Raw genomic sequence first — 19,159 nt, 5'->3', positions numbered from 1 at the left:
GAAATATTTAAAAAGTGAGAAATCAGCTGCTAGAAATCTATTACATAATGTGTACTGCAAATCCAGAATACTATCCCTATCCACTTGTGCAAATCCAGGGCTCAAAGAACCAGGCAAAGGATAATTTTGAGTTTATCCATCTGTAAGAAGGCATTCAGGAGTAAGATCCAAAAATCGGTCTGAGCTCTCCATCCTTCTAGTGCACAGAAATTAAGGGGGGGGGGGGGCGCTCTTGTTCATTTCAGTCAGGCATCTTCTCAATTACCTCTTTCACCAAGCACATTTTACTTCCTGCAGAAGGCTAGCGCATGGTGTCAGCACGTGAAATCAATGGTAGGGCATACCCTTTGTAACAGACGGATTTGAAATTATGGATGTCCAGCTGGGTAGGCAAAATCGAAACCTGTGCCATTCCAGCTGTGCATAGTCCTACAAAGGGAAAACAAATCTGCTTAAAAGCCATTGTAGAGGGTGTCAGAATATGGAAGATTACTGCTCTTGGTGGGGCCTGCAGCCTCTACCAGTGCGCCCTCTCAGCCTGCAAAACCCTGGACAACTGCTGAACTGGTTATGAGGGATGCTGCTGTTGAAAGGCAAGATTAAACCAGTAGGTTCTAACCATTATGTATTTCTGGTGAATATGGCAGACTGGCTAGGGCTAACCAAGAGAGTGAGCAACAACAAAGGTGTCTTTGAAACACTCTAGCATAGTCACCCTTTTGCACAAAGATCCTGGATCTATCACAAGGCATGTCCTTTAGAGTTTCCTGGATTTTGCCATAAACCTAGTATCTCATTCAGGCAAGAAGCCTGATCAAGACACTGCTGCCCATGGCATGGTACATGCAGTCTAAACCAGACTGTAATAAGTATTTGGCAGCATCTTGTTTATCCGAAATCAGCCAGCAGGATTACACTGGCCATGTTCCAAAGAGGATGCGTCTAACAGCCTAATAGGCAGAACACATTCAGGGACCATGTAGCCAAACTGGAGGAAGAAAATACTCTTGTGAAGGAAGTGTCAAGGCGCTTAACTCCCTGTTTGGAAGTGCAGAACAGAATGCTCTCAAGTTGATCTTACTCATGTATGCTTATGGCACTAAGCTTTCTGGGTCAGATTTTGGGTGAGAAAGGCCTGATCATCAGAATCTGCAGTTACAAGTATCCATCAGAAAAATGTCAACGGAGTTTGAATGGGAGACAAACGGGGCCTCTTAACCTGGTACAGCACTAGCTTTGAGGGATAGACTGGGGATCACTTTCCAATGTTGGGGGTTGCTCTTTGGAGACTCTTAGCACACCAGAAGCCTGGCACAAGAAGACATCTGCTCCACATCAGAGAAGGAACCAGATCCGCCACAGGCACTCCTGAAATCTGAGTCTGCACCAGTGTAGCCAAGACAAAAGTGCCTAATGTAGCTCTAGGGGGCAGAGTAGCGCATTAGGCTGGCACTGACAAGGGATGAGATGGCAGCCTTGCAGAGTCAGTTGACCTGTGGGAATGAGGCGCAGGCAGAAGCGCAACTGGTGGCCCCTGGAACGCCTTGTGGCAGAACGCAAACCAAGGAAGTCTGCATGGGCTTTAAGATTTGCAGCATAGCATTTTGAAAGCTATCTATTTACTGTGGGGTTGATGACTGCCCATTAAACTCAGGCACAGCAAAAACAGTTTTGGGATGGAGCACAGTCAGACAATGCCAGCAGATTAGGATCTTTGGATGCACAGCTTTGCTTCCTGTTTCTTGATCCCCTTCGGGACCATCAGGGAGCACTTGTTGCATGACTTTGAATTGTGACCAGATTGAGCCACCATAAGCAGGCATCATGCAGATCTGCTTCAAGAAGTCACTGTGTGGTTTGAAACCTGTGTTCTTGGAGGGAGACAGGTTTCAGTGAGCAGGCAGACAGAGGCCAGGGGGTGGGCATTTTCTCTGTACACGTTTGCCATTGAATTTTGGGGTCAGTACAGCAGAAGTAGGATTCATATCAAGAGGTGAGGAAAGAAAGAGACTGACATTTGCACAGAGGAATGACCCCTAAATATGGCACAGCACAGTCTATTCCAGGACAGTGAAAGACTGTTGGAGTCAGATGGTGCAATCTGCGGATGCACAGGGACAACTGTAGTTCAAAAATCCATATCCCCTCTGACGCATAGGATTATTTTAAAGGTGCAGAATCAGCGATTAGAATTTTCCATCAGAATGAACAGATGTATAAATATGATACTCCATTTTCTCTTATGCAAAGCAATGACTATAAATTAGTAGTTTAAATAACACTGGTGTCAAGGAACTTAACACATCCACAAGCATTTCATCCAGCAATAATTTTGGAGAAACAAGAGGGGCAGGAGGATGGAAAAGAAAAGGGTGTGAGTAGCCCTGTACAACAACAAAGGAGCCATGAGCTCAGGATGATGAGTTTTTAGCTTGTAAATGATTCTAACAATCACCCTCCCTCAACCCTGCTTGTGTGAGGTGCTTCTTTACTACTGGGGAATGGGAGGTATTAGTGAGGACAGAAGGAAAAGGAGACTTTGGCAGAAGGCATGGCAGCTTCAATTGCTCCACTTAAGTCAAAAGGACTTGCAAGGCTTCTGTCGCTTTGCCTTCTGTTGACTCCAAGAGCAATTCTTTATGCAGTTCATGGTGCCACAAACGTTCTTTAGGGGCCTGCTGCTGCCTTTAGAGGGAGAGGGGGAGGAGTAGAGGGTATACTTGGCCCATAATGCGTATACATGGATAATTATAGCAGAATTTTGTGTGGGATTTATACAGAAAGATAAGAAGCACATGTGGCCTTTGGCCCACCAGCATAAGCTGCTTAAGGAGGGACTGAAGCTGGTGGAAATCAAACCACTAGAGCCCGACCTGATCAAAATAGCGACTTTAAGTGGCAAGCAGGAAGTGTAAGGACAGATTCCCATTATATACTCACTAAAACAATCCAGAAAATGTTATTCAAATGGTACAAATGTCCACAAAATTAAAAGCAGAATACACAAAGGTGTAATTATTTTGGCTTTCTTTTTATGAAAATAACAGTACCTAAACATTTGGAAGCAGAACATTCTTGGCAAAAAGTACTGTACAAGAAAATATTTCAAAACAACTTAATATTTTTCACATGTAAGCATGCACAGTTACCTGGTGTATGTACGTTACTCTTCTGTAGTGGGGGGGAAAAAAAACACATTTGTCAGAAGAAAAAAAATATATAAAAAATAAAAAAACACGAAAAATCAATTTTACAATTTTGACATCAATAGACCATGCGTGTTATTTGGCGCTTTCTGTGAAACTATATAGTATACATAAATCGCCCTATGCCTACCGCCTTCGGTTTCAAACAACTGGTATTGTTGCCAGAGAAAACTTTCCACTGTTCCACAAGATAGTGTAAGATGCTTACAATAGGTCAACGGAATAAACCCAGGCATTCGAATTTACGGAGAGAAAATTAAAACCGCCATTATTATATTTAAACAGTACACTAAAGGTTAAAACTAAATGTCCCCATACATTTCTAAAGCAAGCACAATATTACTTACAGTTATCGACGTCAACAGCCTTTTTGGTGTAATAGCCTAAAAAACACAACAGAACAAATTCTAAAACGTTTCACGATGGTGGTTGCTGAAGACAATTGCTACGTCTATGTGCGACACTGCCTTGCAAGCTATGCTGGCGTATGTTTGATATAGAAACTCGAATGAATAAATACCTAATATTTAAATATGTAAATTACACATGTAATCTGGATATCAAATGATCCATATATTTGTATTAAATAGCCTAATACACTGAAAAGGTACAAGAAGTAAACATTTATATGTTTTTGTTTAGAAAAGCGGTAGAACAGCTGAATTTAAGTACATGTGAAATACATGTCATCTGAAAACAGATTGCTGCAAATGCAAGAGGTGCGGAGGACTGGAGGTTTACGTCCCCAAGAAACAAAATACAGAACATTAGCCTGCTAAAACGAAATGCTTTCCAAAACAACACGTCTTAAATGACTTAAATAATAACTATTTGGTGAAACAAGGTAAACTCAAAATTTAGGAACAGGGCCAGGATTTTATTTTTAGATGCATGTCAACCTACTGCTGTAAGGTACCTACAAAAAAACCTTATTAAAATATGGGGGCGATGAAAGCATCTGGAATGAGAATAATGCTTCTGAACCATTAATCTGCATCTCCATTTACTGGAAATGGAAAGGTAAACATTCACATTCTCTATTTGCAAAAAGTGAAGTTTGCACATATTGGTGGATTTTTAAGGCACTACCACATCAGAGGAGCTCTAACTGCACTTTTCCCCATTGCAACGCACAAGTACTGTATGGGAGGTGCAGTCTGGAAAATAAAAAATAAAAAAACCACACGGTCAGTTCACGTCAGCAAACTAGGATCCGCTTAAAAAAACGGAAGGCAGCACAAGCGTGAATAAGGGACACCAGGTCTAGAGCACATTAAGAAATGCTTCTGTGAGGTTACCCGCCATAGGTAAACTTTCGTGAGTTCTTATGGATAGGTTTCTTCCTCGGGCAATTCCTTAACTTGTAAAATATTTAAATTTGAGTGGCTGCGGCCTCAATAGTCAAAGAGGGCCAGTCATTGTCAAACCTAGCCTAGAGTATTAATACTCTTGTTCGGAAGTCTTTTGCCCAGCCTCATGGGCTAGACTTTCACATGCCGCCTTCCGTCAGAGATCATGCTGAAAACAAGGGGCACTACTGCTTCTCTTTGGAACAAGAGGCCTTAAACCTGTGCCATTTAGTTTGGGATGTGTTTGATCACTACAGTGCTCAGCATTTTTTTTTTTAACTTGTATAATCGCAAACTCATGACCTCTATGAGAGAACTGGGTAGGTTCATTCTGACCTATCTGTTTGGACCAAATGTACTGCTTTCCTAAAGCTTTGTGAAATACAAATTATCCGGCGAAATGAAACTGAGGATGCAGGACAGCATCAACTTTACATACAAAGAAATTGACTACAAACCAAGTGTTTCAGCTGGTAAAACTTGCCCTATGACTAAGAAAGACTACATTGAGTTAAGCATAGTTACACAGTTCGAATTCATTGCAGCACATCAAGATTTGCCTGTTCAACCTGCTCCTAGCGAGCCGTCAACAGGTCACATATCTTATATAGGCTTTTTAAGGCTCATTATGTTGAACAGAAGGTAGAAAATTCTAGTTTCAGCTATAACACAGTAAATGTTTGGGCCAATTTTAGTTTTGCAGTGCAACAGACTGGTTATTACAAAGAGAAAGACTATATAAATCCACCTTTATATCACCCCACGCATAACTCTAGGTAGTTTCTTGTAAAAATCTGGAGTTCGTAGGGGCAAACCTTAAGGGTTAGTGCCCTCTTAACTACAGTCTCTGAGGACTCCCTGTAACAGAATAGTATATATCAGCAATGCCAGTATCGATGGTACTATTGACTGCAATTGCAAGTGAAGATAGCACGAGTGGTCCATGGCAGAAAAAAGTGATGGGAGAGGGTTGTTTCAAATTAACGTCCTGCCTGAAGTAAGGGTCAGGCAGTTTTAATATTACGAGTCTGAACTATATGGCTGAACCATCTATGATGCCCTGACATCGAATACTGTGACATCTGAACAAACATGCTGACACCACATTGAAGAATCAATCAACTGACATGCTGGCGCACCCAGATATTGAAACGATTGAAGCGTGACGTCAGTGAGACCTGATGCTTACATCAGATCGGTGTGTTACCACGTCAGTGGTTATCACAGCAAAAGTGAAGTCACATTGGGAAAATGTAAGATACATAGGGCAGTTCACGGCATTAAGGGTACAAAGGCACAGAATAAGGGTAAGCAAAAGGCAAATTATGGTTGATTGCGCAGGGAACAACTGCAACCATTTCACATCTTAGGGGTTTATTTCACAAGTATCGATTCCTAAATTTGGCTTGAGGTTTGCTGAGAGAAAATGTTAGTTACTCCACTTTCATTTATTTTTTTTGGACTGTGAACTGAGAGTATACCTTATGGGCTACGTTTCACTGTTGAATTCAATCAAGTTAAAAAAAAAAAAAAAAAAAAAAAAAAAGGGGGGTGACCTTTCCTGCGATCTAGGAGTAGATGCTTAGCGCTATCAAATCTGGGATCATTACATTTATTTTCATAGAACTAAGGAAATAGAAGAGACAGAAAGAAGACGAGGATTTTCTTCAGTTGTATAGCCCTGCAGAGAAAAGGGAGACTGATGCAAATCAAGGCACAGGCTGTCTCTCTGCTATAAACTCACCAAACCCTGACATTTGGTTGACAAATGTGATTTCTTCGAAAAAGTTGTCAACTAGACTAAAGAAGACCCCTTCCCTCACATACGTGAGCTTGAGCTAAAGAACCTGACAAAAATTGTGTTACGGGTTTAAAAGCATTTTCAACAGAAACACAGAAAAGGTCTTATCTTCGGGCTACAGCAAATGGCTCTGGGGAATATAACAAACATACAAAAGCATGCACATGTAGCGTCAGGTCGCCTGTAGAAAAGTGCTCCGGGCGTACTAGTAAGTCCAATTTCATTAAAATACTGCAAGGAGAAACTAGTTTGAGTACATGTTAAAGAGTGCACCTGTTCTCAAATTCCCTGGCTGAAAAGCTGCAAATAGAGATAAATAGCTTCTAAAAAGCAAGCCTATATGTCATCGTTTTACTTAAAACACTGCTCCACAACTTCATGGCCAATCTCGAAAACATTAAATAGAGACAACCCAACACAGAATCGGTTTACAATTGCATCCAAACATCCAAGCATTCACAAACATCCGCACAACATCCCTTAGGCACAGGAGGTAACGGCAAAGTTACTAGAAAAGAGGTTCTACAGTGTGAAATAGGTGAAAGCCTGTTAACCAAAGTGCTCCTTAAGGACTTAAATCACCAACGCCTACCACCATTTGTGTGTAAATATTGCTCTTAAAACAAGGCTTAATTCGTGAGGTTTGCTTTAGCTTTTGGTGTATTCATCACTGTGCCCAGCACTCTGTACTTTATACTTTACAAAAAAACTGTAGTACAGCGTGAGTTAAGTTTTTATTATAATTTGGAAAATACGAACCCAATTTGTAATTTTGAGGTTTAAATTTCAGCAGTCATTAATTAACTCGTACTGACCGCTCAATGTAGTACAGGGCACTGGTACACAAATGACTTAGTGAGTACACTGAGATTCATACCAAGGCGAGTATGAACTGGATAAGGTCAATCTTTGGAAAACGTGGAGCTCTGCAGAGGTGCTAAACAAGAAAAAAATCACGTGTAAAGTATTTAAAACTGTTATTCAAAACAGAAAATTAAATTGCTACTGGTTAAAGCAAACGATGCTGTACGTGAGGGCTAGAAAAAAATACCTTCTACCCAACTTTGACTTAACATTGCAGCTAAAGCAAACCGCAAAATGTACAGAGGCATCACCACCCAAAAGGGCATTTCGTGCCAAAACCAACAGGGCAAACTTTAATATGCTAACAAGTGAGCATTGCTGGGTGCCTGCGCCTGCATGCAATAGCATATTAAAGTCAGACCTAGTGGCTTTGCGCCAATGTTTGTTTTGAACTACAAAAAAATGTGGCCACCCTAGCTGATTTCTGCATGGCCGGCTACTCTACTAATGCTGAGGATGCTCACCTTGTTGGATGATAGGGAGCAGAGCTGCTTCAAGACAGAGCATGTCTTGCTTGCTGGGGTCACTCAAGTGGCTCTGAAATTGTTTGTGACTCAGGTAGCTCTGCTGGAAGCAGGTTAAAAAGAAAATGGACAATGTGGCCCAAATTGTGGTGACCTCTGCAGACAGCTCTCTCTTTTAGAGGAAGTCGGCCAGAATGCAAGTGTAGACAGAGAAAGAAGACACCACTGCTAACTTTCCATTTCACGTGTCATTAAATAAAGTGATCATCTGGTAATGGGGTGACTTTTTCGTTTCAGGATTAAATCTATGAACATACTTTAATAAACAACACGGGGATTGATTAAACATTGAGACATCCAAAAAACCTTTAACAAGCTGCGATCTTGTAAAATATTGGAATAGTCACTATGAGGTAAAGCTCTCTCGATGAGTAAATGGAACAATGAATTAGGAAGCCTTGTTAGGGATAGGCTTGCACTCAAGCCTAGCATACAATCAAATGCCTTTGTTTCATGTAGTGCAGTGAAACATTTATGTGGAAAAGGAATGAAAGGTAAACAGTGAAATGAATCTGTCGTCTAGAGAATTAAGAGTTCCACGAGCATTGTAATGGAATGGAATATTATCGGCCCCAGGAACTGAAAAAAAATGAGGTCCAGTTAAATAAAGGATAACAGTTTCTAACCTTTTGCACTAATTCATCTCTTTAATAAGTCCTCCCAAAGGCCTTGAGTATTTGCTATTAAACACAGGTGACATCATAAAAAGGACAAACGAGCATCATGTCTGTGGAACTGCTGATATGTCACATATATAGTTCATCTGGTTCAACAAGGGCACCAGCAAGAAGTCATGCAAGACCCCTGTCACAGGCATTAGCAACCTAGCATTCCGTTTCAACTGGAAATCAACAGTAAGCAAAAACACATGGGATGGGAGAGACGCCCCCCACCTCCAAATAAAACAATGGGTGCAACTGCCCGAGGACAAACGATGTAACTGCAAGAACCATCAGTAGCTTTCGATTCTTCTAACTAATGACTATAGGAAAACAATAACTGCCACAAGTGATGGAATGTACCCAAGCAAGTGCATAACAACATGATGCCTGGTACAATGTTGATTGTATTACGAATAACATGCACAACACGAACCTTTAAGAGCAATGTCAGGGCTTAAAAAATGTGATTCACATGATCAGAGTCACAGGGCGAAAGCCCCCGATTTACACTGTTTTATTTGCGCACAATTGTTACACACATCGAGACCTCAATCGCTGCATAGGTTCGCCAATCAAAACCGAAACAAGACACCTCTGAACCTAAAAAAAAAAAAAGTACCGATGAGCCAAACGAAGAAACACAGTGAGAAGCACCTGTGTCTAGAAAACCTTGTCTGACTCTAGCACAATGAGCATAGGAAGCCACAACATGTATGCCTACTCCTCCTGCAATCTAGACCCACGACTGGGTTTTACACGGATTAGTGGTCTTGGCCATGGTCGTACATAAATACCAAAGGAGGTGGACATATGGCTGTTCGCCAGTCCTTTGGCAAGAGACTGAGCAGGATATACCTCCATGGGTACAAAGCACATTATAAATTGTGATCTGGGGATGTCTTTGATACAACGCGTCAGACAGCACAGTAAATAAACCTGTGCAGTATACCTAATTTACATCGCAAGCAATACATTACAGCACAGGTGACTTAAAAAAATAAAAATAAAAAATAAAAAGTACTTAAATACATGTTTACGGAATAGGAGGCGAGACGGGTGTGCTTCCTAACTGGAGTCACTGCATAGCACGACAGGCATGTCGGGCCCCAAGACAGTCACATATTTCTGTCAGCATAACAGTTTGCAAATTCACTTTCATCATATGAAAAGCAGAAGATGCATTTCGCCCTTCACAAGCCTTGTTCAAATGAACCTATGAATAAGTCCTGGTGACTAAGGTGCGAAATCTGGGGTTTTTGTTTGATTCGGCCTTTCCTTTTCTGAACAAGCAAACCATCTTACATCTTCTTGCTTCTTCGGTATAAAATTGATTTAAAAAAAAAAAAAAAAAAACACACATTCATTCCGCAAGAGATGCAGAACATTGTGATTACATCCTTAGTTCATTCTAAGGTAGATTATTGCAATGCAATTGCATAAAGCAGGTGCTCAAAGGAGGATTTTAGACAAACTTCAGAGGTTGAAAAATGCGGCAGTACGTACCCTACTCCATCTAAAAAAATCGGATAGTTTCTTTGGCAAGAAGAAATATGTAAAGTGGCTTTCAAAGTACAAGTTACTTACTTTCAGTAACAAGATATCTGGTAAAGACATTCTAGTTGCAGATTCCTTATCTTAGACTTTCCCCAGGCGTCAATACGGGATCCAGAGATCCCCACCCCCTGCGTAATACCTTTGCGGGTCGGTTGGTGGGGTTGGTCGACTCAGTGGGCATCGTAGTCACTGTGATGACGTCAGTTTCTTTTAACGACTTTCCACGACAAAGCCGCTAAGAACACTAAGGGGTTTATTACAACTTTGGAGGAGGTGCTAATCCGTCCCAAAAGTGACAGTAAAGTGACGGATATACCACCAGCCGTATTACGAGTCCATTATATCCTATGGAACTCGTAATACGGCTGGTGGTATATCCGTCACATTTGGGATGGATTAACACCTCCTCCAAAGTTGTAATAACCCCCTAAGATTGGTGCGCCAGAGCTAAGGACCAGAACAGGGGAATCCCTGTCCCTAGAAATCAGTTCGCAAACAGGAAGGATGGGTGGGTCAGTAAGGAATCTGCAACTAGAATGTCTCTACCAGATATTTCATTACCGAAGGTAAGTAATTTGTACATCTGATAGAGACTTCTAGTTGCAGATTGCTAACCTCAGAATAGGTACTCAAGCAATGCCATCCTCGTAGCTGCCTGGCAGATATCCAGGACAGGAACTCTGCGTATTAACGCAGTGGAAGCAGCAGTTGCTCTGGTGGCATGAGCACACAAACCCTCAGGGGGTTACTTCTTGGCCAAAGCGTAGTACATCTTGATGCGAAGTACCGATCCTGAGATGGTATGTTTTTGCACCGCCTTCCCTTTCTTCGCACCCATATACCTGACAGAGTTGATCGTCCACCCGGAAGTCTTTAGTACGATTAAGATAGAACACCAATGCTCTTTTTAGGTTCAGACAGTAGAGTCTCTCCTTATGGGAAGGATGTGGTGGAGGTGCATAGAAAGTAGGCAGGGTGATGGACTGGCTTACATGAAAAGACGTAACCACCTTTGGAAGGAAGGAAGCCTTAGTGCGCAACACCACTTTGTCAGGGTTCACAGACAAGTATGGAGGTTTGGACGAAAGGACCTGAAGCTCACCTCACCCTGCGAGCAGAAGTGATGGCAACAAGAAAGACAGTTTTGAAGGTAAGGCGCCGTAAGGGACAATTAAGCATCAGCGCAAAGGGAGTACACATTAAATAAGTAAGAACAAGATTGAGGTCCCAGTGAGGCATGATAAATGAAGTGGGAGGAAATAAATGGGTGAGACCTTTTAGGAATCTACTCACAATAGGAGATTTAAAGAGAGAGGGCTGATCAGGTAACCTAAGAAAGGTCGAAATGGCAGATAAATACTCTTTAAGGGTGCCCAAAGCAGAGAGCAGTGGGCCAAGGAAAGAATGAACAAAAGGACCTCAGATAGAGGGCAGAGAGGGGATCAATAGATTTATTGGTGCACCATGCCACACATTTATGCAAACGACAGGCGCATACTGTTTTGGTGGAGGGACACCTGGCTGCCAAGATAACATTACAGACTTCGGGCAAAAGGATGAAAGCTGTCAACTGCTGCCGCTCAATCTGTACACAAGAAGGCGGAGACTGGACAGGTTCTGCTGAAAGACCGCCCCCTCCTGCTGTGACAGAAGATCCTCCCAAAGGTGCAGTCTGATGGCCATGCCCAATAGCTTGGGATACCAGACCCTTTGTGCCCAGTCCGGAGCCACCAGGATTACTTGGGCACAACTTGCCTGACCTTCAGAACTCTGGGCAGAAGTGGTATTTGCGGGAAGGCTTAAAAGAGGCCTGAGCTCCACCCGAGACGAAAAGTGTCACCAAGTGAGTGCCATCTTGGAAACTCCAAAGCATAAAACAGATGACATTGCGCGTTCTCTGCGGAGGCAAACCGGTCTAAACAAGACTCTCCCCACTGCTGAAACCGACCTTGAGCAACCTCCAGATAGAAATGCCATTTGTGATTGACTATGCATCAACGGCTGAGTTGATCCGCTATGGCATTCAGAAAGCCCTGCTAGATGTTGAATCACCAGGGAAATGCTCTGGCGTTCCAGCCGTGTCCAAAGGCGAAGAGCCTGCTGACAGAGGGTCCACAGCACCACACCACCCTGCTTGTTGCAGTACCACATGGCTGTGATGTTGTCCGTGAACACCTGCACCACTTTCCCTTTGAGAGGGGGAAGTAATACTTTTAATGCAAGTCGGATCACCCGCAGCTCCAAAAGGTTGATGTGGAGCCTGGACTCCACTGGAGACCAGAGCCTCTGATTTGCTCCTCTCCCATGTGGCAGCCTCATCCCAGGAGTGACACATCGGTCACTACTGTGAAATCTGGTTGGGAAAAGGAGACATCTGCCACTGACCCAATCTGGGTTCGACAGCCACCACTGCAGATCTAGTGCAGTCCCCTCCAAGATCTGGGCCATGTCAGAGAGATTACCCACGCGCTGTGCCCACTGGAACTTCAGATCCTACCGTACAGCCCACATATGCTTTCCGGCACGTTCGACCAGCAGGATGCAGGAGGTCATGAAGCCCAGCAACCTCAGTCATTCTCACGGAAATCCAGGATAGAGTCTGAAACATCAGAATCACAGCCCTAATTATCCTGGCCTCACTTTTTGGGAGGATTGGCCAGGAACTGCACTGTGTCCAGAACAGCTCAGATGAAAGGAAGCGTCTGAGAGGGTGTCAGATGTTACTTCAGCATGTTTGCTATGAACCCCAGCGAATGTAGGTTGTTCGCTGCAGTCCTGAGGTGGGAGACAACAGCCTGCTGCAACAACTACCATCACCTATGTGAACAACCGAGGGGCGCTGGTAAGGCCGAAGGGGAGCACAGTGAACTGAAAGTGCTCATGACCTACCACGAATCGCAAGTAATGTCTGTTGGCCAGCAGGATGGGAATGTGGAAATAGGCATTCTGCAAGTCCAACGCTACCATCCAGTCTCCAGGGTAGACAGGACCCGAGCTAGAGTTAGTATTTTGAACTCCTCCTTCTTGAGGAATAGATTGAGGGACCGGAGAGTTAAGATAGGGCGAAGGCTCTTGTCCTTTTTGGGCACCAGGATGTAGCGGGAACAACAACCACTACCTACTTCAGGCACAGCGACCCTCTCTATGGCTCTCTTGGCAAAGAGAGCCATGACTTCCTCATGGAGAAGTGCCAAAGGATCTTCTGACAGCTGATCGTATGATGGTGGCATTGCCGAGGGGGTGGATCCTGTGGGGGTGGGGGGGTGGGGTGGGGGGGGGGGGTGTAAGGAAAGAGTCTCGAAGAGGAGGGAGTAGTCCCTTCTGACACTTTGTAATACCCACCTGTCCGTGGTGATGGATTCCCTGTGGGGCAGGTGATGGCGGATCCTGCCGCCAACTGGTCCAGGATGTTTCAATTGACTTGGAAGGCTTGAAGGTGTCGTGTGTGGGTGTGTACTGCTGGCTCCCTGATCCACTAGCACATAGGATCCCTCGTCCACAGCTATGCAGAGACTGAAGCATGCACGGGTCGGTGGCTGGGTGGTAATTGACACGGCTGGGTGCTCTTTCCGTAGCCACGGAAGGGGTGAAAAGTAGATTGCTTGGGGCAAGAAGCATCTACGAGGCCATGGGACTGAGCAGTAGCCCGAGAGTCCTTAAAGCGCTTGATCACTGAGTCTGCTTTGTCTCCGAAGAGACTGGAGCCATCAAAGGGCATGTCCATTAGAGATTGCTGAACATCCCCTGAAAAGCCAGATGTCCTAAACTATGCGTGGCACCGCAAGTTCAGTCGATGCAACCGTTCTACCTAGTGAATCGGTCATCCCCAGCCCACAACAAATCATGAACATTGCTGCATCTCTCACGTCAGTAATAGCTTAGGAGAGAACCATCCGGGTCTCCTCCGAGACTTGAAGCAGCACCTGTGCAACCGTATCCCAGAGAGTATGGGACTATCGGCCCAAAAGGCATGCAGTGTTCACGGACCGCAGCGCCAGACTGGAGGAAGAAAACAAGTTCTTCCCAAAGTTATCCAGTATTTTTCATTCCCTATCCAGGGGAGCGGAAAGGAATGTGCCAAAAGAAAACGAAGCCTGAATAAAAAGGCTCTCAGGGGTAGGATGTTGGGTCAGAAATTTTGAGTAGGTCAGCGCAGACCAATGGCAGCGGGCAAGCCTCCTATTCACAGGAGCCCCTATGCTGGGTTTCGACCAGGTACAAAAGTAGGACATCGGTAAGGGCTTCATTAAAGGGTAGGAGGGGTTCCAAAGTGGAAGCCCCAGGCTGAAGCGCCTCAGTAAGATGGTTAGTTGTGACTTCCACAGAAGGAAGTTCGAGGTCCAAGACCTCAGCAGCCCTTCTCACCACCAGGAGTATGAAGCTCCCTCCTCCGAAGCCATGGTAGTGGGAGAAAGCGTGCCAGCATCAGGAGAAGTATCTAGTCTGCTAGCATCACCCAAGTCCTGAACCTAGTCGATTGTCATGGTCAAACTGGTAATCTAAAGGGTCAAACGACCCCTCTAACACTATACCCATATCCATACAAAGAAGAGTCAGGATCCACCTTTGGTGCAGTAGAGCCCCTGGAAAAAGGAATTGCGTTGAGTGATGCAGGTCCGGCTCCGCAGCGGCAGAGATGAGTATAGGATCAATGTCCATTGTGGACCAACCGACGTCAGGAGTGTCAATGCCTGTCCCAACGCCGGGGATAGTCGTGTTGGCACAACCAGTATTGGTACAGATCCAGAAGCGGATCCTGAGGGGTCCCCTGAGCAGAGGCCGAAGCTGCTGGTGTGGAACCAGAGGGGGCCCTCAAAGACCCTCCTGGGCCCAAAGGCACAGAGGATTGGTTGGTAGGCCCAAAGATGAGGTGCATGACCTCATAGATCTCAACTGGGCAAGGGTGGCTCTAGTTCCTGGAAAGTCGGGGAGGCGTGGAGCTGATCCCAATGCAGGCTCTGAAGATGGAGGCCTAGAGTGTTGACTCTCTTCCTGGGGCATCAGAGCAATAGGGCGAAGTCGAAGAACGTTTGGCCTTCTTGGATGACTTCTTGTGACCTGAGCATCGTGACGACTTGGAATGGGAGGAGGAAGAGGAATGGTGATGACGCCACAAATGGTCTCATGCCCTTCCTTTCGAACGAGACCTGGAGCAACAAGGAGTCAAGTGCCGGGCCGCCCTGAGCTTTAGGGACCACTCCCTTAAAGCCTTCAGGTTCATGGCCCAAAACTCAGAGCACGACTTCTCTTGGTTGCACTCCAGACAAAGGCAGATGAGATGCGGATCAGTCATTGACATCAATCGGTGACAGGAGTCGCAGGGTTTAAGACCGGTCTTCCAGGACATCCCTCGACACATCCAAAACTCGTCAAAAAGAATTTGACAAGTGTTGCAGTTAGTCAAACAATGACATGGGGTAGCTCTTCTCTGGATCTGCACGTACGCTTGCGCGGAAAGAAAAGAACTGTCAGTGTGCCAGGATGGTGCCCATATAGGACCAAGATGTCATCATGATGCAAACTACGCACGCAGAATCAACCGACGCCACCTGAGAGCACGCAGGGGTACTGCTCAAAGAAAAGTCTCCAGATCCAGTCGGGTGCCTGGGGGAAATTCTAAGATAAGGAATCTGCAACTAGAAGTCTATCAGATATCCTGTTATTCAGGAAACAGTTGTAACCTTGGCGCTTCACCTTACTGCTATACCTGAGGTACCGTTTCCTTTCTCTGTTGTGGTCTCTCAGTTTGAGTGGTAGCGCCGAGACGCCAGAGGGCAGTTGTGTGCTTTATATCACAAAAAAATCTAATTTAAAGTATTTACCTGTGATGGAAAGAAACACAACCATCTGTGCAGCCATTTATGGTCATGATTCTCGGTCTATGGCCTGTTATCGAGACAAGATTCCTGTTTGATAAGCATCTTTGGTGACTGGTAGCACTGGCCATTTCATGACCCAGATGGTAAAAAGGCTCCTCAGGAGCAACTGTGCCCCTTCCTTCCGACTCACTAGGTATTTGAAACAACGCCTACAGGAATAAGAGCATCTTTTATATATTATAGGGTCTAACTTCCTAACATGTGTAAAATTACAATCTTGGCACCTTCGCTAAAGTGGATTTTCAACAGATTTTTGGAAAAGACCTTCCCCCTTCCGGGGAGCAAACTGAAGTTGACGTTCCAAAGTACATGGCTTTCGAAAAAAACAAAGAATCCACCACTGCCCTTAAAACAACAGCATTAATATCATCCTTCCACAGAAGGATATTCGTGCATGTGGAGGAAGGAATATAATGGATTTTTTTACTTTAAAAAAGCATACTCCTCAATGCAAACTGAAATCTGAGCCATGGGCTTGCCCCCCCCCCCCCCCCCCCCCCCCCCCCCCCAAAAAAAATCGTACAACAGCCTCTGTCATCAGACTATTCTTGGAAGTAGTTTGCCTGGCCTGGGGCCACTACGCTATACTTGACAAGGTGCTTCTGAGAGAGGGCAGAAAAGTATTCATATAAGAACTGGGGGGAAAAAGGGAAAATTAGCTTTTGGAGAATGCTGAGGGAGAATGAGAACCCACAGTAATTCTTCCCTGAGAAGGCTTGATAATTGGAGCAAACTCATTTCGCAAAAGAAACACTCTTGGGTTTTCCCAATTCAGACTTCTGTTGAAAGATAAACATGTATGCATACATGAGATATTCCTTTCGGCTTAATGCTCACAAAAACTTTCATTGGCTCCACGGTACAAAGAATAGTAAGGACATCGTTCCCAGAATAAGAAAGCACCAAATCACTCCTCAGCAAGAAATCTGTCAACTAGGTATTAAATCACAGAACTTAATTAGGAAAATACTAATTAGATCACATTTGTTGGATAGCTGTCCCAACAATTCATGCGTGGTTAAAAAAAAAAAAAAAATGACTAAAATGGTGTCTGAGTATTAAAGTTAGGATGCCAGAAGGCACAAGAAGCGTGGCTGAAAAGCTCTACTAATGGATCCTATTGTATGTCACTTTTGATATACATTACAGAAGGATTCCTAACCAGGCAGAGGGGAAATATCAAAATAGCAAGCCTATCTATAAATTATCAGGTGCAGAAGTACCTGGGCTAATCCAACCAAACAATCTAAATACATAGATTCTTACGGCAGGAGAATACGGATATTCACAGAGGTGTTCTCAGTCAGTCACACAGGTAGTTGTGCACGACTGACTCTGAAGGAGACATCTACTACAGGAAAGACCTTTGTAAATACCCTGAATTGAGAATTTGAGTTAAACAGGAGAATGCTGTACTGAGAGTACTGTGCTTTACTACAACAAAATTGCGGAAACTGACAATGTAGGTGTACCTTAAAGTTAACTACAGAGCCAATGGGACAAACTGAAACCAGAAAAGATCAGCACCAGGGTCACTACGATGAACAATTCTTATATGAGGAGCAGGTGACAGAAGAAGATCCATGGAGGCACACTAACCGGTTGTGTTCTGTTCATCACACATTTTTGCCGGTAGAACAAGAGAGCCATGGCTTCCATGCTCATTGAATTTAACTGCTTGTGAGAGACAAGACGGGTAAACAAAAGCTTTCCTTTGTTACTTAAATTAATTGTGAGGGTCTAAAGACTAAGCCTGATAATTCAATCAACTTATTTCTTTATTACTGCATTAGCAATTTTAGAGAAACACTTTAAGAGGCAGCTTTAAAGATCTCATAATTGTAGTTTTGTTAGGACTTGGATTAAGGTTTATTTTTGTGGTCCACACAATTTAAGTAATTAATGAGAGGTAATGAAGGATGCTAGAGAATATTCAGATGTATTATGAAACTGTTTCACAATACTGACATTTTAAACAATGAAGATGAATTTGTGAAATAATGACGTGGTGAAAGTAAAGAGAGCTTTTATCAGCACAGATACAGATCTGTGTGGTTTATCTGGTTATGGGATAGTCCTTAGGGAGTGAGCATGAAGTTAAGTGCTGTTTATACAGATCCTAGCATGCAAAATGAGCGAAGTCACGAGCTGTGGTAAAACGATTTTAATGCCATGCATCAGTTGTGGTGGTGCTGTGGTATTGTGTATTCAAGCAGAAATAGCAAACGCAGTGTAGGAAGCTGGCCCGGTGTGTGGTGGGTACCCAAGTACATAAACCTTATACCAGGTCCAGATATCCCCCTCTTAGTGAAGTGTAGGTAGTGAATAGAATCCAGGCTCTCTAGAGGTAGCTGTGGATGAGCAGCAAAGGTTTATCTATGAGACATGCAAAGCTCATGCAATACCACGGTAGTCACACAGCACTTACATACATGAAAGAAGACACTCAGCTGTACAAAAATAAAGGTACTTTATTTTTGGAACAATACCACAAAATACTAGAAGGGCAACCCACCAATAGGAGGTAAGTAATACACTAAATATATACACTATTATCAGAAATAGGCATAGAAAAGGTTAGAAAACAGTGCAAATAGCAATGACCTATAGTCACCCTAGGAGGAGCACAAACCATATACTAAAAAAAATAGAATGCCATCACAGGACCCTCACCTAGGTACGTGGAATGGGTAGAGGGGAGCTGGGAGTACTAGAAAACCATAGAGGTAAGTAACACAGTACCCTCCATTGAACAGCAAAGCAGGAGTAAATCACTGGATTTTCCCCAAACCACCCAGAAGGAAGGAAAAGAAGAACCCCCCCCGCCACCACACACACAAGACTGCAAGAAACCAGCAGTGGATTCCTGAAGAAGATGACCTGTGGAGAGAGGGGACCAAGTCCAAAAGTCACAGTGGAATCCAGAAGGAGTAGGAGCTACTACCCACTCAGCTGTACTTGCAGGAGTTGGTCGGCAGTGAGGAAGAACAGGTCAGCACTGGAGCCGGAGAAAAGTTCCTGATGGATGCAGATGTCCCACGCTGGAGTGAAGATTGCAGACGGGTGTTGATGCAGGAATTCCACCAACAAGCCTTGGCAAAGGCAAACTCACGGTTAGTGGAAAAGCGGTGCTGCTGGGGCCCAGCAAGGCCCAGGAGGAGCCAACCCATGAGGGAGAGTAACAGGGGACCCTAAGCATCACAGAGTCCAAAGAGGCAGAGGCAGCACCCATAGCAGTCCCACAGGACGGGGGGTGGGGGGCAGGGGGGACAGAAGCTACAGAAGGAGCCCACGCAGCACTACAGAAAGGGATCCCAAGC

At 44.3% G+C, this 19,159-nt stretch overlaps 1 protein-coding gene across 1 annotated transcript in view; it reads right to left on the bottom strand.

The window, feature by feature from the left end:
• The window catches only part of ANLN (anillin, actin binding protein), a 207,525-nt gene that overhangs the window by 53,266 nt on the left and 135,100 nt on the right, over window positions 1-19,159 (bottom strand). The window contains 2 exon segments of the mRNA XM_069215555.1: window positions 3,150-3,171; window positions 3,554-3,589. Of these exon segments, the coding sequence (XP_069071656.1) occupies window positions 3,150-3,171; window positions 3,554-3,589 (58 nt within the window).

The sequence above is a fragment of the Pleurodeles waltl genome, chromosome 2_1 (assembly GCF_031143425.1).
Source record: "Pleurodeles waltl isolate 20211129_DDA chromosome 2_1, aPleWal1.hap1.20221129, whole genome shotgun sequence".
Classification (NCBI taxonomy): domain Eukaryota; kingdom Metazoa; phylum Chordata; class Amphibia; order Caudata; family Salamandridae; genus Pleurodeles; species Pleurodeles waltl.
The sequence above is the reverse complement of the archived record's forward strand: the minus strand, read 5'-3'. Positions and strand labels throughout refer to the sequence as shown.